Below are 23853 nucleotides of genomic sequence, written 5' to 3'. Positions count from 1 at the left end.
AAATGACAGAATAACACTATTTTCCCAAAATAGAGTCCGAACACCATCAAATACATTAAGAAATGTATTACGATCATCAGACGAATGACTGTCATCACTGAACAACGATGTGATGTTTACTTTGAGATTTCTGACTGTTGTTGTTCTTGTCACGGCATTCAAGAGAAGAAGGTGAGGACCAAGGTGCAGCGTGGTACATGTTCATAATGAATTTATCAGCAACTGAACACTAAATACGAAAATGACAAAAAGAATAACCGAAACAGTTCGGTCTGGTACAGATACGAAACAGAAAACTACCCACAAAACCGATGTGGGCAAGAGCTACCTAAGTATGGTGCTCAATCAGAGACAATGACAGACAGCTGTCCCTGATTGAGAACCATACCTGGCCAAAAACAAAGAAATACAAAAACATAGAAAAAATAACATAGAATGCCCACCCTAAAAAGCCTCTCTAAGGCCAGGGCGTGACAGTTCTGCTTGCGTGCCTTTACTGCTTGCTAGACTAGCCTAGACCATACTTAGAGGGGGATGGCAAAGACATGTCCTAGTTGGTCTGTCTGTATTTGTTCAGGCTTGTGATTGGATAGCACGTAGAACCTTATAGTGCCATGTTCAAATGGATTTATGCAATTAGAATTTTGTACGTTTTTCATATTTAAAAAAAAAAACGTATTTACTTTTTCAAAAATCTAACTTCACGGACATATGAAGTACCATCTAAAGATCTATTATATGTGACTAAGTAATTTTTGACAAAAAAGTCAGCTAGAAGCCTATAGTTCCAAGGTCTCGATTTGTAATTAAACAAGTATCGATTTTTTTTTACTCAACTTGAGACTAAACTTGAAAAACTTGTGACTCGACTTGCCCTTAGAATGCACGACTTGGATTTGACTCGAGACTAGACCCGTTCTACTTGAGACTCGGACCTTGTGACTTGAGACTTGCTTGTGACTTAAATAATAGTGACCTCTGTGTTCAACACATTGATGAGCATACTATACCTTCTGGTGAGCATAAACTGTCACTTACTGGAGACTGGAGTAAGTCATTGAGTCACATTACTGTTACTCTCTCTCTCTCTTTGTGTGTGTGTGTGTGTGTGTGTGTGTGTGTGTGTGTGTATGTGTGTGTGTGTGTGTATGTGCGTGTGTGTGTGTGTGTGTGTGTGTGTGTGTATGTGCGTGTGTGTGTGTATGTGCGTGTGTGTGTGTGTGATGGGAGTGCATTTATCCATGATCCTCTCATCTTCTCCTGGCTCCAGAGCCTGTTTACCTCGCCTGTCTGTCTCTGCTATCCACTCTGTCTCCACGCTGGGGCCAGCCCCCTGTGGCCCCTATAACCCTCCTCCCTGCAACACACACACACACGCCGCACACGCACGCACACACGCACACGCACACACACACACACACACGCAGCATCCTAAGCAATGGGGTCTGACACTAATCCTAAGGGTCATGGAAGGATCTACAGTATCTGTTGAAAAGGGAGATAAAGTCTGGTCTGATACATGGACCAGGTGTGTGTGTGTGTGTGTGTGTGTGTGTGTGTGTGTGTGTGTGTGTGTGTGATATCCAGATAGGAATGTCTCGAGACACTGTGAATATTTACGCTTAACATTGTGATCCTGTGTTGTCCTCTGGGACCAGTTTGGCCTCTAGTTAGTCTGCCTGTGACCAAGACGCGAGGTCCCCCACTTAATCCTGGGCAAATATTTTGAGTGGCCAAACAAGGGCAGCCTTTCGGAAGGCTGCTCAACACATACACACATGGTAATTCTTTCAGTTGAGCTGACGGGTGAGTGACAAAATACTGCTCCTGTGACTGTCTGTGATTCTTTCTGCAGATGCACACACACACACACACACACACACACACACACACACACACACACACACACACACACACACACACACACACACACACACACACACACACACACACACACACACACACACACACACACACACACACACACACGTGTACACACACACAGACCACAGCCTATTTAGCCAAGTGTCTTTCAAGAAACAGGCAAAGTAACATTTTACAGATTAAATTACAAAGCGATTTAACACAGGTTTCTGTGAGGTCTCAATTCTTGTGAGTTTCCCTTTGGTTAACAGTATCATTCAGTTGAAGTATTGGCAGCCATTGGTCATATTGAAATGAGCTCTTTAAAAGACAAATCTTGAAAGATGTTTGCATGGAATGTATGAGGCCAAATAAGTACGTGTAAAGCTGTGTTTGTGCAGGTAGACATACTCTCATCTGTTCAAATGAGAGAGTGACTGTGTGTGTGTGCCCGCGACTCTGCGTGTGTGTGTGACCCAGTGTGAGCCGATTTCTGAGATGAAAGCATGCCTTCCCAGTCTGGCTTGGTTTCTATAGATATGGACACAGCACCACACTGACTTAGAACAATAGAGGGGCCTGCCACTCGCGCCAGCTCCTCTCAGATCATTACTCTATGCGTCAAAGCAATCATATTTTGAAAACAATAACAGGGCCAGGGGGGCACGATTGAAGTGTGTGTGTGTGTGTGTGTGAGTGAATGGGTGGGTGGGATGAGTGAATCTGCCGGTATGTGTGTGTGTGTATGAATGACAGTGTATCTCAGGGTAAGAGTGGTAATTTTGTGTATCTGTCATAGCGATCACATGCTTTATACAATCAAAGGGCCAGGGGGGCACGATTGAAGTGTGTGTGTGTGTGTGTGTTTTTTCTTTCCGTGAGTGAGTAAGTGAATGTGTGTATGTCTATATACAAGTAACTGCCAAAATAATGGAAACACTTGCGTAAATGAGGGACACAAAGTATATTGAAAGCAGATGCTTCCCCACACAGGCGTGGATCCAGAGTTAATTAAGCAATTAACATCCCGTAATGCTTAGGATCATGTATAAAAATGCTGGGCAGGCCGTTATTTTAGCCATTATTTTGGCTACCATGGATATGCCTCCATTGGATGACAATGCCCAATCAACAGGATACGAGTGGTCACTGAATGGTTTCATGAGCATTTTGGCAGTTACCTGTATGTGACTCATGCTATTTTGCGCTAGAACTCTGTATGAGTTTATTTGAGTTAAGTGTTGAACATTGTCGTTTGAGTGAATGTGCGTCTCTGCGCTTATGCGTGTGTCTATGGCGCGCGGCAGGCTTTGATGGCTTGGCCTAATGTGACTGCTCCTGTAGGGGTCCTGCACTGAGCCCCCTGTCCCTCTGCTTGTCTCCACTGGTCAGGGAAACAACTCTCCTCTGCTAAACTTAAAAAGGAACCAGAGGAATCCCCTCTCGGCCCCGTCCTCGACGCCCATGTTTTTCAGAAGCCATGACATCATCCCCTTAACAAAGGGGGTTGGGAAGGGGGGCTTAAGGAGATAGGCAGGGAGGGGACACCAGTAAACCCCCAAATCAGTCACACAGCAACACTGCTGCCTGACTGCAACACACCAGTCCTTTTCAGCTGCTCTGGCTCGTCCTCTGGCCTCCTAACGCCAACTTCTCCTCTCACTTTTGGTCTTATCTGGTAATATCTTTCTCTCTCTCTCTCTCTCTCTCTCTCTCTCTCTCTCTCTCTCTCTCTCTCTCTCTCTCAGCTACCTGTTCTATTTTTCTGAATTTCCTCATTTTCCCAAAGTACTCACATAGAGTATACACCCCTCATACCCCTCCTGGTAACATTCCCTCTCTTTTCCTCCATGCATCCGTCTATAAACCTCACTACACACTCTTACTGTTTTTTAAAATCTTGCTTTATCCATCTCTCTCCAGCTGTCTATTTCTTTCTCTCCAGCCATAACCTTCCTTCTATGTCAAAGAGGGGTGCACAACATCTTAGAACTTCCAACACACACAAACACTGCCAACACCCCCCCCCCACCCCCCCTACACACAAACTCCTAATCTGCAATCAAGTACATTTTCTGGAGCCTTTGATGTTAGAGGCTAACATGATCTGATCCTCAGTGTCTGAGAGAAAGACAAAAATGGAATTGCTTTCGAGGTTGTTTTTGAGACGACGACACAACAACCGACGCAAAACAAGTAGAACGAGAAAAACACAGCCCTTTCCTAAATTGTTGCTGTTGTTGTTGTTGTCGCTGACGACGGTTCCTATCCAACCAATTGGCAGGCATCTTGGCATGCACACAAAGATCAGTTTGGAGCAAAACTGCTGTTTCCTTTCTCGTCTCAAGACAGGAGGATTTAGAACATGAAAGCTGCCACTGATGTGATGAACAACAGTTCCCGAACTGTTTGAAACACAGCCACTGATGACAACTCGGTGACACTGATCATTCGCTCAGTGTCCAAAAAAATAAATAAATAGCCACAGTTGAACGAGCTTATACAAAGTGTATTCCTTCCAAAACTAACGGCACAAAAAAAATGCATAAAATCATCTTTATTCTTTTGGGCAAAACATTTCAGCTATATACTCAATAGCATTCAGGAATCCCTTAAATGTATTTTGACCTCAATGGGACCTGGTAGGATAACGCTAGAACTAATACATAGAAAATGGAAACTGTCTCAATGAGGCCTATCCCTCACTTTTGGTAAAACCATCAAAATCAGACGGGTCCTGTTCAGGTCAAGGACACGGTCAAAGTCACCAGCAATGTCTACTGTCACGGCCAGTGAATCGTGACTGTTCCTGCTCCGTTTATTAGCTGTGTGTGTGAGAAAGAAAGAAAGTGTGTGTGTGTGTGTGTTGTAAAAAGTTTTTGCAATTGGAATTGGGCTGTGTTCATTCCTCCCCCCCCTCTCTCTCTCTCTCTCTCTCTCTCTCTCTCGCTTTTGCTCTTTCTCAGCCTCTCCTCTTTCCCAACAACAAGTGCTGGATGTGAGAAGGCCGCTGGCCGGTTGGAGAGGCTGTTTAATGTGCGTCCGTTTGCCAACTGTTACTTTGAGGAGTGGCGGTGGCGGCGGAGCCGGGATTTGGGAGGGAAGGCCGGTGCCGATGGATCAGACAGATTGAGGGGGGTCCGGCTCCATTCATTGAGCTCCATGTGAACAACAGAGCCCCTACTTCAAAAACAAGCACTGACTCTTTGCCGCTACTGGCCCCAGTCAACACAGAGTCTACACACACAGAGACACACACACGCAAGTGCACACACACACACAACATTTTGACCATGGTGTTATTTACTATTTTACATTGATATTCTGCTCCTAGGGTAATGCATTACATTTACATTTAAGTCATTTAGCAGACGCTCTTATCCAGAGCGACTTACAAATTGGTGCTTTCACCTTACGACATCCAGTGGAACAGCCACTTTACAATAGTGCATCTAGGTCTTTTAAGGGGGGAGGGAGGGGGAGAAGGATTACTTTATCCTATCCTAGGTATTCCTTAAAGAGGTGGGGTTTCAGGTGTCTCCGGAAGGTGGTGATTGACTCCGCTGTCCTGGCGTCGTGAGGGAGTTTGTTCCACCATTGGGGGGCCAGAGCAGCGAACAGTTTTGACTGGGCTGAGCGGGAACTGTACTTCCTCAGTGGTAGGGAGGCGAGCAGGCCAGAGGTGGATGAACGCAGTGCCCTTGTTTGGGTGTAGGGCCTGATCAGAGCCTGGAGGTACTGAGGTGCCGTTCCCCTCACAGCTCCGTAGGCAAGCACCATGGTCTTGTAGCGGATGCGAGCTTCAACTGGAAGCCAGTGGAGAGAGCGGAGGAGCGGGGTGACGTGAGAGAACTTGGGAAGGTTGAACACCAGACGGGCTGCGGCGTTCTGGATGAGTTGTAGGGTTTAATGGCACAGGCAGGGAGCCCAGCCAACAGCGAGTTGCAGTAATCCAGACGGGAGATGACAAGTGCCTGGATTAGGACCTGCGCCGCTTCCTGTGTGAGGCAGGGTCGTACTCTGCGGATGTTGTAGAGCATGAACCTACAGGAACGGGCCACCGCCTTGATGTTATTTGAGAACGACAGGGTGTTGTCCAGGATCACGCCAAGGTTCTTAGCGCTCTGGGACGAGGACACAATGGAGTTGTCAACCGTGATGGCGAGATCATGGAACGGGCAGTCCTTCCCGGGAGGAAGAGCAGCTCCGTCTTGCCGAGGTTCAGCTTGAGGTGATGATCCGTCATCCACACTGATATGTCTGCCAGACATGCAGAGATGCGATTCGCCACCTGGTCGTCAGAAGGGGGAAAGGAGAAGATTAATTGTGTGTCGTCTGCATTGCAATGATAGGAGAGACCATGTGAGGTTATGACAGAGCCAAGTGACTTGGTGTATAGCGAGAATAGGAGAGGGCCTAGAACAGAGCCCTGGGGACACCAGTGGTGAGAGCACGTGGTGAGGAGACGGATTCTCGCCACGCCACCTGGTAGGAGCGACCTGTCAGGTAGGACGCAATCCAAGCGTGGGCCGCGCCGGAGATGCCCAACTCGGAGAGGGTGGAGAGGAGGATCTGATGGTTCACAGTATCGAAGGCAGCCGATAGGTCTAGAAGGATGAGAGCAGAGGAGAGAGAGTTAGCTTTAGCAGTGCGGAGCGCCTCCGTGATACAGAGAAGAGCAGTCTCAGTTGAATGACTAGTCTTGAAACCTGACTGATTTGGATCAAGAAGGTCATTCTGAGAGAGATAGCGGGAGAGCTGGCCAAGGACGGCACGTTCAAGAGTTTTGGAGAGAAAGAAAGAAGGGATACTGGTCTGTAGTTGTTGACATCGGAGGGATCGAGTGTAGGTTTTTCAGAAGGGGTGCAACTCTCGCTCTCTTGAAGACAGGAGGGACGTAGCCAGCGGTCAGGGATGAGTTGATGAGCGAGGTGAGGTAAGGGAGAAGGTCACCGGAGATGGTCTGGAGAAGAGAGGAGGGGATAGGGTCAAGCGGGCAGGTTGTTGGGCGGCCGGCCGTCACAAGACGCGAGATTTCATCTGGAGAGAGAGGGGAGAAAGAGGTCAGAGCACAGGGTAGGGCAGTGTGAGCAGAACCAGCGGTGTCGTTTGACTTAGCAAACGAGGATCGGATGTCGTCGACCTTCTTTTCAAAATGGTTGACGAAGTCATCTGCAGAGAGGGAGGAGGGGGAGGGGAGGAGGATTCAAGAGGGAGGAGAAGGTGGCAAAGAGCTTCCTAGGGTTAGAGGCAGATGCTTGGAATTTAGAGTGGTAGAAAGTGGCTTTAGCAGCAGAGACAGAGGAGGAAAATGTAGAGAGGAGGGAGTGAAAGGATGCCAGGTCCGCAGGGAGGCGAGTTTTCCTCCATTTCCGCTCGGCTGCCCGGAGCCCTGTTCTGTGAGCTCGCAATGAGTCGTCGAGCCACGGAGCGGGAGGGGAGGACCGAGCCGGCCTGGAGGATAGGGGACATAGAGAGTCAAAGGATGCAGAAAGGGAGGAGAGGAGGGTTGAGGAGGCAGAATCAGGAGATAGGTTGGAGAAGGTTTGAGCAGAGGGAAGAGATGATAGGATGGAAGAGGAGAGAGTAGCGGGGGAGAGAGAGCGAAGGTTGGGACGGCGCGATACCATCCGAGTAGGGGCAGTGTGGGAAGTGTTGGATGAGAGCGAGAGGAAAAGGATACAAGGTAGTGGTCGGAGACTTGGAGGGAGTTGAAATGAGGTTAGTGGAGGAACAGCATCTAGTAAAGATGAGGTCGGCGTATTGCCTGCCTTGTGAGTAGGGGGAAGGTGAGAGGGTGAGGTCAAAGAGGAGAGGAGTGGAAAGAAGGAGGCAGAGAGGAATGAGTCAAAGGTAGACGTGGGGAGGTTAAAGTCGCCCAGAACTGTGAGAGGTGAGCCGTCCTCAGGAAAGGAGCTTATCAAGGCATCAAGCTCATTGATGAACTCTCCGAGGGAACCTGGAGGGCGATAAATGATAAGGATGTTAAGCTTGAAAGGGCTAGTAACTGTGACAGCATGGAATTCAAAGGAGGCGATAGACAGATGGGTAAGGGGAGAAAGAGAGAATGACCACTTGGGAGAGATGAGGATCCCGGTGCCACCACCCCGCTGACCAGAAGCTCTCGGGGTGTGCGAGAGCACGTGGGCGGACGAAGAGAGAGCAGTAGGAGTAGCGGTGTTGTCTGTGGTGATCCATGTTTCCGTCAGAGCCAAGAAGTCGAGGGACTGGAGGGAGGCATAGGCTGAGATGAACTCTGCCTTGTTGGCCGCAGATCGGCAGTTCCAGAGGCTACCGGAGACCTGGAACTCCACGTGGGTCGTGCGCGCTGGGACCACCAGATTAGGGTGGCCGCGGCCATGCGGTGTGGAGCGTTTGTATGGTCTGTGCAGAGAGGAGAGAACAGGGATAGACAGACACATAGTTGACAGGCTAGAGAAGAGGCTACGCTAATGCAGAGGAGATTGGAATGACAAGTGGACTACACGTATCGAATGTTCAGAAAGTTAAGCTTACGTAGCAAGAATCTAATTGACTAAAATGATTAAAATGATACAGTACTGCTGGGGTAGGCTAGCTGCGTTGTTGACACTACCCTAATCAAGTCGTACCGTTGAGTGTGAAGTTTCCACAATGCTGCTTTTCGGGAGCTAGCTGGCTAGCTAGCAGTGTTGGTTACGTTACGTTGCGTTAGGAGAACGACAATAGCTGGCTAGCTAACCTAGAAAATCGCTCTAGACTACACAATTATCTTTGAAACAAAGACGGCTATGTAGCTAGCTATGTAGCTAGCTACGATCAAACAAATCACACCGTTGGGACTGTAATGAAATGAAATGAAAATGTGATACTACCTGTGGAGCGAAGCGGAATGCGACCGGAATGCGAAAGTTCTATTCAGTAGGCGTTAGCTGGCTATTGGCTAGCTAGGAGTGTCTCCTACGTTAAGGACGACAAAATAGTTGGCTAGCTAACCTCGGTGAATTAAGATAATCACTCTAAGACTACACACTCTAAACTACACAATTATCTTGGATACGAAGACAGCAAAGACAACTATGTAGCTAGCTAATACTACACTAATCAAGTCGTTCAGTTGAGTGTGATAGTTACTACAGTGCTACGGTAGCCGGTGAACGTATGCTAGCTGGCTAGCTGCTAGGCAGATAGGAGGACGACGAAATACGATAATAACGCAATTATCACTCTAAGACTCCATACTCTAAGCTACACAATTATCTTGGATACGAAGACAGCAAAGACAACTATGTAGCTAGCTAATACTACACTAATCAAGTCGTTCAGTTGAGTGTGATAGTTACTACAGTGCTACGGTAGCCGGTGAACGTATGCTAGCTGGCTAGCTGCTAGGCAGATAGGAGGACGACGAAATACGATAATAACGCAATTATCACTCTAAGACTCCATACTCTAAGCTACACAATTATCTTGGATACGAAGACAGCAAAGACAACTATGTAGCTAGCTAACACTACACTAATCAAGTCGTTCAGTTGAGTGTGATAGTTACTACAGTGCTACGGTAGACGGTGAACGTGTTGGGCAGATAGGAGACGACGAAATACGATAATTACGCAATTATCTTTGTTACAACGACGACTATGTAGCTAGCTAAGAAGAAATTGCTAAGATTAGACAAATCAGACCGTTGTACTTTTTCTACACACAAAAGCACCTAACCTTACTATTATGACCACTACTAGGGTCACTACTCCTATACAATATCATGTCAATAGTAACAACTTTTGCTATGAATCTAACCTCATTCCCAGGCTATTGTGCACAGTGCATATAGGCCTGGGATAGCAACCACTCATAGTTGACCGTAGTGGGAGTGACCATAGAATTCTATGAGAGTGACCTACCGAGTAATGTATTTGTCATCATTACATTTTTCAAATTCATACCACTGTGAGATGTGGCTCTGTGCCTGTGGTGTTCTAGCGTACGGGGGAGGGTTAGGGGGAAGGTGCGGTGGGAGATGATTGTTTAGTAGATTAAGCCGATTAAAGCCAATTAAATTGGTGCCGGGAGATTCTCCCGGCACTCTGTATTGGCTAATGGAGGCCAAGTTTGATGCTTTGGTCCACACACACACACACACACACACACACACACACACACACACACACACACACACACACACACACACACACACACACACACACACACACACACACCCTCTCCTCTATGGGTCTCCCTGCCTTCCTCCCTCTCTCCCTCGATCCCTCCCTTCCTCTGAATTCACTGGCACTTCCAGAAAGCTCCGAGGCGCCAGTGGTGCGGGGCTCATCTCTGGGGAACAATAAAGCAGATCTTCATAAAAACTTCAAAAAGCCCTTTGCCAAGTGTTTTATAGGTGCTTTAAAGGTTTATTGGCCCTGGGGAAAGAGAGCTGAGTGTTGCAGTAATCTAAGCACTGCAGCCCAGTTTTTCCACCGCACCGCACTGCTGCTGCTGCTAATACTAGCGGTGTTGTGCGAGTGTGTGTGTGGATGTATGGGATGGAACTGGAGGGGGAACAGGTGATCACAGAATGAAGGAATGGAATGGCATGAGAGGAAAGAGGGATTCTGGTCTGTCACCGGCACAACAGACCTCCTGTCAAAACAAATTTGACGTGTTACACATGATATAATATATGACACCACGTATGTCCCGTATTCTGAGTTTCCTTTAATAGAAAACACTTGAGTTACAGAAGGATGGATTTGTTTTATATTCCAAAATAGTGTGTGTGCGTGAAGAGTCATTTATAAGGTCATCTGATCACTACACCCTGGGGCTGCTATCCTTACCTTAGAGGGGGGTCAAGTCCAAGACTGAAGGGGAGGGGACAAAGGCAGGGGGTACCGCCCCTTCACTAAGGACAGAGACCTTGATCGGGACACTCATGCAGACACCCACACACACAGGCTAGAATAGCCCAGCATCAGGACTTGCGTCTCCCTCCGAATCATCACTCTCAGCTCCAGGAAGTCCTGACGAAAGAAAATGATCAAGTGAATCCCCTTCATTTTCTTTTATGAGTGTGAATCGACACTATTCATGGACTTTTCGGAATATTTTCTTCAAAGTATGTCCAGATATGCCAGGGTCTAAAATTAGCATGGGTCTTCCCGGGCTCTTCAGGTTTAAAATTAGAAGGTGTCCGAATTCCAGGACAATTCTTAAGTTACTGTCAATAAACAGTAAAGGACTTCTCCTAAAAGTGCAGTGCTTGTGTGTGTGTGTTTTAAGTGTGTCATGCTGTGTGTGTGTGTGTGTGTTTTAAGTGTGTCATGCTGTGTGTGTGTGTGGGTGTGCGTAAAGGCATGAAGGTGTGAATCTGTGTGTTTGTATGCATGCGCATTTGCACATCTATGTATTATCACTTTAGTGTGTCAGTGTGTGTGTGTGTGTGTGTGTGTGTGTGTACATGAGGGGGACGTGTCCAAAACATGCAGCCATACAGAAATCATACAGTCGAGTTACCAGGATACGGACTTTCAAATGAAATACAGGCGTTACCTATGAATTCCTCTTCTGCATGTAAATGCTTGATATTTGATCACGAAGATAATAGACCAACTCATATCGTCGTAATATGTGGACTCTTGTTCCACAGGCTCAAAGGCACCGACGATAACTCATTATGACATCATGATGACACCGTCTGACATGCCGTACAATGCATTTTAGCCGCATCGTAATGCATCATACCTGTCAGCCTTGAAGTCAAACGCTTACAGAGCTTTGCACTATGACAGTTTCAAGATCAAAATGCCAGTGCAGCTGCCTACCATTCCCTTTTCATCGGTTGGCTGGCTCATACAGATGAGGTCATTGCTATATAGCATATGTAGGACCAATTGAGTTTATGTGTCACTCAGTCTTCTTCATATCACGCCACAAGACCGCTCCAGTTTAATTTCATATGCCCCGCTGGCGTTTGGCGGGGCACCCGTTTTGTAACTGAAATTAGATTTCCTCACGGATTCTCTTTCCTAGTTGGAGCTGGTTTGCGAGTGGATGCCTTAATTACAGTTTTTTTCGATTGCTAAACGACAGTGGGCACAACTGGAGTCACATGTGCAAAACTCTAACTACAGTCTGCACTACCAACAGTCACCTGAGCTAAACAGTTCACATCACCTGCAAAACTCATTCCAAGCAACACAACTCTTAACACATGGCTCAAAACACGCTCAGTGCAGCCAAACACTATGCACAACCCTCACTGAGATAACACACACTGTCACTCAGAACACACTGAGAGTAAAAACACTAGCATCAAACACCAATACAGAAAATACAAACTTTTCATCTTTACAGTTTGAACAATTTCAGTGACTTCATACAAAGTAATATTTTCTTCAAAGAAATGAATGACATTCTTTCACATGATTTATTAAAAGTTTAGAACATAACAATTCTTCAAGGTAAATGAAAATTAGCAGTTTGCTTCAATAGTCTGTAGTAATTTACGGAATTACAGTAATGAGAAAAAAAAGGTAGAAACTAAAAGTACATACTGTAATTCGAACAAATAATTGAGGGGCTAATCCTGCCTCTCTCTAGCATCAGGCCACAGGTTTTCTTCAACATCACATCTAATGTTTTCTCTTGCCATGCACCTGGGGAAGAACCTTCTGGAGTGCCTTATCCATCCCTGGCAGTCCTCTGGACTCGTGTCCTCACATCCGGCACGCATGGCTTCCAAAAGAGACATTTGGTCATGTGGGTGGTGACCAAACACTTTCCACCTCCAGGCAGAGAAAAACTCCTCTATTGGGTTGAGGAAAGATGAATATGCAGGCAGGTACAAAACCATAAATATGTGATGTGCTGCAAACCAATCTGTGACAGCTGCAGAGTGGTGAAAAGCAACGTTATCGCAAACTATGACAAAAACTTGGGGGTTTCTTACTGGCTCCCCCTGTTCTGCTGGCACTAGCTGAGCATAGAGCTGTTCTAGGAAAGCTATAAGCCTTTCTGTGTTGTATGGGCCAATGAGTGGTGTGTTGAGAAGCAAACCATCATTGGCCATTGCAGCACACATGGTGATATTTCCCCCCCTTTGGCCTGGAACCTCCACAGTGGCCCTTTGACCTATAACATTCCTTCCTCTGCGCCGTGTTTTGGCAAGGTTAAATCCAGCTTCATCGATAAATACAAATGAATGTGGTCTTTCCAGTGCTTCCACCTCCATTATTCTCTGAAAAACAATAAGTGCACAGTTTTACTGTAGAAATGCTAGTGTTTTTTTTTACTGTAAATATTTTGTATAGCTGTGTACGTAACCTCAGACGTCTTACCTGGACATATTGGTATCTTTGCTCTTTTACCCGTTCACTGTTTCTCTCGAACGGTACAGTGTATAACTGTTTCATTGTAACTTGGTGTTTCTTTAGGACTCGAGCAATAGTTGTTGTGCTGACAGAATTAACATTTTCAAATATATCATTATCAGCCAGCACTCTATCTTGAATCTCCTGCAGTTTTATTGCATTGTTGACAACAACCATGTCAACAATAGCATTTTCCTGCGCATCTGACAATATTTTTCCTCTTCCCCCTGTTGGGGGCAGCCTTTGGGTCCTGTTGTAAAAATATATTTTACAGTCAAACTTACTGTAATATATATCTGTGTAAATATTCTATAATTGCAATACAGGAACAAATAGATTCCTGTAATGTTTTCATTTACTGTAAGGATGTAACTCTCACCTGTTTGCATGATGGAATCTTCGCATTACAGATGCCACTGTGGATCTTTGCAGATTGGGTTGCACCCTTTATTTTTTTTATTTTTTTATTTCACCTTTATTTAACTAGGTAGGCAAGTTGAGAACAAGTTCTCATTTACAATTGCGACCTGGCCAAGATAAAGCAAAGCAGTTTGACAGATACAACGACACAGAGTTACACATGGAGTAAAACAAACATACAGTCAATAATACAGTATAAACAAGTCTATATACAATGTGAGCAAATGAGGTGAGAAGGGAGGTAAAGGCAAAAAAGGCCATGGTGGCAAAGTAAATACAATATAGCAAGTAAAACACTGGAATGGTAGTTTTGCAATGGAAGAATGTGCAAAGTAGAAATAAAAATAATGGGGTGCAAAATAAATAAATAAATAAAATACAGTTGGGAAAGAGGTAGTTGTTTGGGCTAAATTATAGGTGGGCTATGTGTAATCTGTGAGCTGCTCTGACAGTTGGTGCTTAAAGCTAGTGAGGGAGATAAGTGTTTCCAGTTTCAGAGATTTTTGTAGTTCGTTCCAGTCATTGGCAGCAGAGAACTGGAAGGAGAGGCGGCCAAAGAAAGAATTGGTTTTGGGGGTGACTAGAGAGATATACCTGCTGGAGCGTGTGCTACAGGTGGGAGATGCTATGGTGACCAGCGAGCTGAGATAAGGGGGGACTTTACCTAGCAGGGTCTTGTAGATGACATGGAGCCAGTGGGTTTGGCGACGAGTATGAAGCGAGGGCCAGCCAACGAGAGCGTACAGGTCGCAATGGTGGGTAGTATATGGGGCTTTGGTGACAAAATGGATTGCACTGTGATAGACTGCATCCAATTTGTTGAGTAGGGTATTGGAGGCTATTTTGTAAATGACATCGCCAAAGTCGAGGATTGGTAGGATGGTCAGTTTTACAAGGGTATGTTGGGCAGCATGAGTGAAGGATGCTTTGTTTGCGAAATAGGAAGCCAATTCTAGATTTAACTTTGGATTGGAGATGTTTGATATGGGTCTGGAAGGAGAGTTTACAGTCTAACCAGACTCCTAAGTATTTGTAGTTGTCCACGTATTCTAAGTCAGAGCCGTCCAGAGTAGTGATGTTGGACAGGCGGGTAGGTGCAGGTAGCGATCGGTTGAAGAGCATGCATTTAGTTTTACTTGTATTTAAGAGCAATTGGAGGCCACGGAAGGAGAGTTGTATGGCATTGAAGCTCGTCTGGAGGGTTGTTAACACAGTGTCCAAAGAAGGGCCAGAAGTATACAGAATGGTGTCGGCAGACCCTCCGATTTGACACACTGAACTCTATCAGAGAAGTAGTTGGTGAACCAGGCGAGGCAATCATTTGAGAAACCAAGGCTGTCGAGTCTGCCGATGAGGATGTGGTGATTGACAGAGTCGAAAGCCTTAGCCAGATCAATGAATACGGCTGCCGTCACACACCCTCAATCCTGCCTCTCTCAATGAGAGACCATGGTTCACGACATGGTCTATAAGTGTAACCCTTATTTCATCTGAAATAACAGCTCTTTGTTTTCTTTGTCTTCCTCCACGCATCCGCCCTCTCCCTGCCACCCTTCTCCCTCCATGAACCCATCTTCCTTGTTCCATTTCCAAAATGAGTCTTTCTGAGCTCTACCTATATATACTGTAATATGTGTGTGTGTTCACTAACAAGTCTAAAACAAGACACCTGCTTAGCCTTTCAGCTGAAATTGCAATCAGCAGTGTTTGAAAGGCACAAGGCTGAAATCTATTCCGTTTTGAATGTGTGGTTCACAGTTTTGACAGCAGTGTGTTAGCATTTGAACAAAGTGCTGTAAATCCACAGTGTTGTGCAGGTTGTGGTTAAAGTCATGGGATAAGTGTGTAGAGTTTTGAAAACTGTGTTCAAGCAATGAAAAACGAACTAGAGTTTGGTCCACATGAACTGCTGCTGTGCAGACTGTAGTTAGAGTTTTGCACATGTGACTCCAGTTGTGTCCACTGTCGTTTAGCAATCAAAAAATACAGGATGCCCTTCAAACCTCCAACATACCTAGTCGGAAATACGATTGGATTTCTTGGAGAACACCACCGAAACGCTGCGATATCTCGAACACCTCCAAAAGGGTTCATCTCGAAGACAGGATTGTGTTAAAAAGGACAGACATCACATTTAAAAAGCCTCTCCGAACTTTGAGCGGGTCAAACGTGCAACCATGTCTACTTCCTGCAATCCTGCTGTAACGGTTTTCTTCTGGTGAAAGAGAGGCGGACCAAAATACAGCGTGGTGGTTATTCATGTTCTTTAATGAAGGAACTGTACACGAATAAACTAACAAAACAAACGTGCGAAAACCTAAAACAGTCCTATCTGGTGCAAAACACAGAGACAGGAACAATCACCCACAAACACACAGTGAAACCCAGGCTACCTAAATATGGTTCCCAATCAGAGACAATGACTAACACCTGCCTCTGATTGAGAACCATATCAGGCCAGACATAGAAATAGACAAACAAGACATCCAACATAGAATGCCCACTCAGATCACACCCTGACCAACCAAAACATAGAAACATACAAAGCAAACTATGGTCAGGGTGTGACAGTACCCCCCCCCAAGGTGCGGACTCCGGCCGCAAAACCTGAACCTATTGGGGAGGGTCTGTGTGGGCATCTGTCCGCGGTGGCGGCTCTGGTGCTGGACGTGGCCCCCACTTCACCGTAGTCTTAATCCCCCACCTTGTCCGCTTCCGTGGCCTCCTAGCCACGGCGACCCTACTTAATGACACTGGACTGAGGGGCAGCTCGGGACAGAGGGGCAGCTGCTCGGGACAGAGGGGCAGCTGCTCGGGACAGAGGGGCAGCTGCTCGGGACAGAGGGGCAGCTGCTCGGGACAGAGGGGCAGCTGCTCGGAACAGAGGGGCTCTGGCGCCTCTGGGAAGAGGGGCTCCGGCAGCTCTGGGCAGAGGGGCTCCGGCAGCTCTGGGCAGAGGGGCTCCGGCAGCTCTGGGCAGAGGGGCTCCGGCAGCTCCGGGCAGAGGGGCTCTGGACAGGCGGGAGACTCCGGCAGCTCCGGGCAGAGGGGCTCTGGACAGGCGGGAGACTCCGGCAGCGCTGGAGAGGAGGAAGGCTCTGGCAGCGCTGGACAGGCGGGAGCACCAGTAAGGATGAGCCGGAGAGACAGCCTGGTGCGGGGGGCTGCCACCGGAGGGCTGGTGCGTGGAGGTGGTGACGGATAGACCGGACCGTGCAGGTGCACTGGAGCTCTTGAGCACCGAGCCTGCCCAACCTTACCCGGTTGAATGGTCCCGGTCGCCCTGCCAGTGCGGCGAGGTGGAATAGCCCGCACTGGGCTATGCAGGCGAACCGGGGACACCGTGCGCAAGGCTGGTGCCATGTAAGCCGGCCCAAGGAGACGCACTGGAGACCTGCTGCGTAGAGCCGGCTTCATGGCACTTGGCTCGATGCCCACTCTAGCCCGGCCGATACGCGGAGCTGGAATGTACCGCACCGGGCTATGCACCCGCACTGGGGACACCGTGCGCTTCACAGCATAACACGGTGCCTGTCCGGTCTCTCTAGCCCCCCGGTAAGCACAGGAAGTTGGCGCAGGTCTCCTACCTGGCTTCGCCACACTTCCTGTGTGCCACCCCCCCAAGACATTTTTGGGGCTGACTCTCGGGCTTCCTACCGCGCCGCCGTGCTTGCTTCTCCAACTCCATTCTTCTATACCCCTCCTCGCACTGCTCCAGCGAATCCCAGGCGGGCTCCGGCACTCCTCCTGGGTCGACCGCCCACCTGTCTATTTCCTCCCAAGTAGTATAGTCCAGACATTGCTGCCTCTCCTGCTGTTGCCCGTTACCACGCCGCTTGGTCCTGTTGTGGTGGGTGATTCTGTAAGGGTTTTCCTGTGGTGAAGGGAGGCAGACCAAAATGCAGCGTGGTGGTTATTCATGTTCTTTCATGAAGGAACTGTACACGAATAAACTAACAAAACAACAAACGTGCGAAAACCTAAAACAATCCTATCTGGTGCAAAACACAGAGACAGGAACAATCACCCACAAACACACAGTGAAACCCAGGCTACCTAAATATGGTTCCCAATCAGAGACAATGACTAACACCTGCCTCTGATTGAGAACCATATCAGGCCAGACATATAAATAGACAAACAAGACATCCAACATAGAATGCCCACTCAGCTCACACCCTGACCAACCAAAACATAGAAACATATAAAGCAAACTATGGTCAGGGTGTGACACCTGCGCGGTGATCGGTAAAAAAAAAGAAACCCTCAAAACAACAGTTTTATTTGATAATATTAATTTATTGTTCAATAAAAATAGATTTAAAAAAAAATGACTTCATGACTATGCTCAGTGGATCTGCCAAGGGTCCAAGATGGAGCTTTTCTTCTCCTTTGGCTGGTAAGGGAGACACAAACCCCCTTTACCCTCTGCCCCTCCCCCCTTCAGAATTGACTTCTATACTCTTGACAGACCCAGCAGCCCGACGTCTAACAGTAGATACATTCAGTCCAGTTTTACTGTATGTTGTTGTTGTTGTTTTTTGCAGTTTGCCCTTGTAAAAAAAAAACAAAAACGTCTTTAACGATACATCTAAGCGCAAACAGAAGAGTTCAAACCATCAGTAAAACCAATACTTTTCCATTACAACTTCACATCAGTTGCTCTTTTAAGACTTTTTGTTGTTGTCGTAGTTATATGTAAACACACGTTTTTTGGGGAGGATAAAGGAAACTAAACTCTGCAAACACATATATCAGGCTCGGAGAACACAACCACGTCTAAGGAAAGACGAGAACAGGGTAGAAGGTTCAAGAACAGGATTGAACTTTTCTGGACCCACAATGTTACAGTAAGTGCAGGCTTTCATTTCAGACATCATATTCAACCAGGGTCTTTCATACGTGGTTGAAACGCCTTCTGTTTGAACCTTTTAAAAATGCTATTTAAGTCCAAAGAAGGAGTGCATTGAAGGTTTTGCCTTTCTACCTAATGAACACGAAGACGAGTGCTAGACTAAAACCAAAGCCTGCAGTTACTGTGAGCGGAAGGAGCCTCTAGCGTCATGTTGAAGAGCAACTTGGCCAATCCTATTTCCATTGGAGTACTTATAGCACTGTACAGACGAACAGACCACCAATGAGGAGACAAACACCTCTTAATGGTCGGACTGGAGTACCAGCGGCCTGGATAACACTGCACTGGCGATCGGTTAGCACATGGCTAGCATGGCTCAGACTTTTGACGAATTCTGGAAGGTGTACAATCGTCTCGAATCACAAAGAAACAAACGAGAAAAGAACACGTGGAAGTAAAGTATTGCTTCTCTTTCTTTGTTCCTGTTTGGGTTTTGTTTTTCAAAATCCAAATCTGCGTTCTACGCCTTTTCGATGGCTAAGTTGGATGAGATGATGGTTTGTTTTATGACTTTACCACAGATTGGCGGGAGTCACCATGTACAAAGTATTTTCTCCTGCACTCGACGAAAAAGAAACACCAGAAAGTAAGTTCCAGAATCCCAAAGACATTGCAGCCTCCCTCCCTCCCTCCCTCCCTCCCTCCCTCCCTCCCTCCCTCCCTCCCTCCCTCCCTCCCTCCCTCCTTCTTGTGTGTAATCCTCTGTACTCCTGGCTCTCTCCTTCCCAAAGTTACAACAGTGGTCAGGGGAGGCGAGTCTGACAGAGTGACAAACTTAGAGGTCAAACCGCAGGGCAGATTCCAGATTCTGTCCCGAGCTGGGAGACGCCAGCCCCCTTCCCTCGCTCTGGGCCCTCTGGGAAGAGTCCAGGGCCCACATCCTGGGAACGTCGGGAAGGCCGGCTGCAGGGTTGCAGCCAACAGCCTCTTGGAATGAGAGAGAGGGAGAGAGAGAGAGAGAGAGGGCTCACAGGAAAAGTTCATAGGAAAAGGCTTGTCCACCCTCATGTGGCTGCAGATGACAATACCGTGGCGTTCTGGCAACGCAGGCGCCAAAATGTGTTGCAGTCAATCACGCCCCATGCCAAAGCGCGGTAGCATTCATTCATTCATCTTCCTCACGTCACATCCCTTTGTTTGGGCTTTGACGTTTGGTGATGCAAATAACGTAATAACAACAGCTTTCCATTTCCTTTTGTACATTTGATGTCCAGGTGAGTATTGAGGAAGAAAGTGTAGTTTACATGGGGTGGGAAGAGACTTTATGGGAAACAGAGTCTCACAGCAGCATTTCAGTTAACAACAAACAAACAAACAGAAAACCCCCGACTGTGCTCTGTAGCTACAGTGGCTGGACGGTAAAAACAACCGAAGAGGAAAAAAGTTTGAACGAGAGAGAAAGAGAGGGAGAACATTTGAGAAAATTCCAGTGGAAGTTCATCCCAGGGAGGCTGCCTCGGATTTGCCCATGTAAAATGTTAAAAGTTCATGTTCCAACATTTCCTAAGGAGGAACCTCCATCTAGTAGTCCAGACCTAAAGTCCCCCCTCCCCCTGAATCCTTCCCCACCCCTTAGTTTCAAACAGTAGTCGCCCTGCTGTACTGCAGTGCCAGGGGCGAGTACGCCTTGATGCGGACACACAGCTTGCCCCGGAGCCAGGGGTTCTGCAGCTCCAGGGGACAGAAGTCATCCTGGAGCCACTTCTCCCTGCCGTCCACCACCAGCACCAGTCCAAAGTGCTCCAGCTGCTCAGGGCTGTACAGACACTTCTCCCCCTCTGCTCCCCCTCCATTACTACTGCTACCGCTGAGGAGCCGGCGCGACACCGCGTTCATCTCCTGCACCACCAGCTGGACCATCTCCCTGGCCGATGTGCCTGGGGTCACCCGCAGCTGGGAGGGAGGGGGAGAGATGAGGGGAGGGGAGGGACAGAGAGTGGAAGAGAAAGAGGAACAGAGGCAATCAGATTAAGCAGAATGTGATTGGTCAAAAGGGGTTTCAATGTTACACCTGAGTTATGACAGTTTTATAATTGGATACCCAAATGAAAGAGTTACCCAAACATGAACAACAATTCATTAAACCCGGACATCCTCAAGCCAAGTTCCACATACCTTGACACTGGTTTCCTTGGGTAGCCCGGTTCGGTACTGCGGGTACACCCGGAGCGTGGCGTGCCAGCCTTTCCTGTGGGCACCGGGCGAGGGGGAACCTGAGAGCCTCTGGGTGCCGCTGTCCTCTGACAGGGTGCGGACGGGGGGCTGGGGGTGCGGCAGGCATCGCTCAGCAGGGCAGCAGCGGTCCACAGAGGAGGGTCGGTGCCAGCGGCGGTGGGGGGAGGAGGATGGTGAGGGTGAGTGTGCAGTATGACCACCAGAGGGGAATTCAAGACTACTGGTTCTCACACAGAAGGCCTGCCTCTTCTCCGTGATCCTCAGCAGTTCGATCTGCCTGCTGGGTAGGATGAAGTCGCTGTCGAAGAGCTCCATGGGACCCCCCCTTCCCCTCCGCCTCTCCCCACCGGGCCCCCCTCCGCTCAGCCGTTGTTCGCCGGTAGGGCCTGTCTGGGGCTCCGAGGCCTGGAGCACGTCTGGGGTGGAGTCTCTCAGTGCTCCTGTCCCTGAACCCCCTCCAAGCCCTCCTCCCACACCGCCGCCGGAGGAGGAGAGGGGCGAGGGCGGCAGAAGGTCCAACTCGCGGGGGCTCTGGGCACGGCTAGAGTCGTAGTCGCTGTCGGTGGTGAGGAAGACCTCAGAGGAACCCTCTTCATCTGAGAGACCGTGGAAGTCTACTGTGGGGGAGAAACAAAAAACACAATTATTCATCTTTAGGTCAACCGCACACAATCATTCCCCTGTGGGTAAAACACACACAATCATTCCCCTGTGGGTAAAACACACACAATCATTCCCCTGTGGGTAAAACACACACAATCATTCCCCTGTGGGTAAAACACACACAACCATTCCCCTGTGGGTAAAACACACACAACCATTCCCCTGTGGGTAAAACACACACAATCATTCCCCTGTGGGTAAAACACACACAATCATTCCCCTGTGGGTAAAACACACACAATCATTCCCCTGTGGGTAAAACACACACAACCATTCACCTTTGTATAAGCCACACATACACAAACAATCATTTATTTTCTCGTAAAATGGACCGTACACCACAAGGCTGTGTGACCAGGAGGAAAAGCCCCTTGCCCTATCTCTGCCCCCTATAAGATAGGTTCTCGGGGTCTTACCAGAGTGCTTGCGGCTGGGTTCGGGGGAGGGCATGGGTGAGGGAAGGTAGTCTGGCTGGGAGGAGGTGGAGCGGGGCGTGTCGGGCACTGCGTCCCTGGAGAAGTGGATGATCCAGCCCAGGGAAATGGCCCCGGTGGGCTGCTTGTAGCGGGCATACTGCAGGGCGTCCATGATCCACCGCGCCTCCCGCCACACCTCCTCCATTTGCTGTAATAGGGGGAAACATGCAGGAAAAATACATTGTTAACTTTTAGTGCTCTTTCAAATGCAATATTGTTTACTTTTTTTGTGCTCTTTGAAACGCCATGTGCTACAAATGAGCTCCAGGTGGTCTTTTAGCTCCTTGCGTGATGCTTGCTTAGCTCTGATATGACTGTAGTTTCCATTATTATGGAGCAATTGGAGACTACATCCAGATCAGGATATCTAGGTTACGGGAAGCTCAGCTAGGTCTCCAACCTACCTGCATGTGCTCCTGGACCTGCTGGTGTTTCTGCTTGGCGGCGTGGAGCTCCGTCTCAGAGAAGGCCTCCCTCAGGGTCTGCTGGGACATGAGCGACTCCAGCTCCAGCAGGGCAGACACACGGCAGTACTGCCCTATGAAGCTGGGGCAGTAGGCATCAAAGTGAACTGTAGAGGGGGATAGAAAAGGGCACAGGACAGACTTTAAAAAAAAAGAAGTCACAATAGGCCAATCAATCGGATGTCAACTGAATGACTATAGTTGCATAAATAACAGTAATTGGAAGACATAAGGAAATCCTACTAGACAGAGCAGTACTGACCCAGCTCAAAGATCTGCAGAGGCAGGGTGAGGAAGCCTGATCGGGGGGAATAGGGGTTGTTCTGGCCGGGGGCCGTACACACGTCGTCTGAGGGGGGCAGCAGTAGCAGGAAGGACACTGTGTCCCCAAATTCCAACACCTCCTGGGAATAGATACGGAAGTCCTGCACCTGGGACAGCGGGACAGCATACTGAGTCACAACTATGACATTGATGCCATGTAAAGGATAGTAATGGATGGAAGGATGGGTGGATGGATGGATGGATGAGTACTGACCTGGCTGACAGGGATGTTCATGTGGGCCATGAGGTCCTTGGCAGCGCTGCGTAGGTCCTGTAGGAGGCGGTGTGGAGCGCTCTGCACATCCTGGTCCATCTCCAGAGACTCCTCCAGAGAACTGAGGGCCTGCAGCCACTGCCACTCCTCCCTGATACACACACACACACACACGGAAACACACACAGTTACAAATATATTACAGACAATGGCTAGTATTTCAATAACAACACCATAACATGAAATCAATGAATTCCCTGATAAACCCCGGTGGCTGGTATCCAGGTACTTCACCTAGACACATTACAGTTGTCTCGTATCTTAGCATGACAGAGGACGTTGGGTAGCTTCTGAGGCACCAGGGCTCTGATCTGGTCCACAGAGCTACACAGCTTCAGGTAGCCCAGGTACAGGCCTGGGGAGATGAGCTTCCTGCTCCGTCTGTGGTACGCCAGCTTCTCCTGAAATAGACGATGGGAACCAGACGGGGAAGGCATGAGACAGCCGTTGTTGACGTCTGGGATGGCCTTTGAAATAGTTTATTTTGATGTCATTTATTTAGATGATGTTGTTGCTTTGAGGGCTTTGAGGATCAGCTTGCACCAGTCTGTGGTCTTTTGTATTTTTTTGTTGGTTAATGTGAAATAATAACCGTACAATGCATTTCATATGTTTTCAATCATATCATTTGTTCATATTTGGCATCATAAGCCATATTTACAGTTTCTTTCTATCGCTTTGGTGCATTTTCACAAGTGTGTGGTACATTTCCACAATGCTTAGTACAAAATTCAAAACAGATCCTTAAAAATGGCAGTTACTTCAAAACTCTTAAGCACAATTTCAGTTGACTAAGTACAACACACAAAATCATACAGTCCCTTTTTCACTAAACGTATTCATCAGTTGCATCTAGAAATTCATGTTTCAGATTGCAATGCGTGTTCATATAAAGTCATTGCTTTTCACAATGCAATGATCACGTCAC

General features: G+C 47.8%; 1 protein-coding gene across 4 annotated transcripts in view; it reads right to left on the bottom strand.

Moving 5' to 3' along the window:
- Window positions 1–19234: 19234 nt before the first annotated feature.
- Window positions 19235–23853, bottom strand: part of ankfn1b (ankyrin repeat and fibronectin type III domain containing 1b) — a 296942-nt gene continuing 292323 nt past the window's right edge. For 3 of the 4 annotated variants that reach the window (XM_065007988.1, XM_065007987.1, XM_065007990.1), the window contains exons 18-24: window positions 23160–23326; window positions 22866–23016; window positions 22590–22758; window positions 22268–22434; window positions 21804–22011; window positions 20665–21341; window positions 19235–20442 (exon numbers count right to left, since the gene is read on the bottom strand). In XM_065007988.1, the coding sequence (XP_064864060.1) occupies window positions 20128–20442; window positions 20665–21341; window positions 21804–22011; window positions 22268–22434; window positions 22590–22758; window positions 22866–23016; window positions 23160–23326 (1854 nt within the window). In that variant the 3' untranslated portion in view covers window positions 19235–20127. The remainder of the gene's footprint in view (window positions 20443–20664; window positions 21342–21803; window positions 22012–22267; window positions 22435–22589; window positions 22759–22865; window positions 23017–23159; window positions 23327–23853) is intronic. The other variant, XM_065007989.1, reaches the window with a different exon arrangement.

This window comes from Oncorhynchus nerka, linkage group LG23 (assembly GCF_034236695.1).
Source record: "Oncorhynchus nerka isolate Pitt River linkage group LG23, Oner_Uvic_2.0, whole genome shotgun sequence".
Classification (NCBI taxonomy): Eukaryota; Metazoa; Chordata; class Actinopteri; order Salmoniformes; family Salmonidae; genus Oncorhynchus; species Oncorhynchus nerka.
Note: the sequence above shows the minus strand (reverse complement) of the source record. Positions and strands in the feature narration are given on the sequence as shown.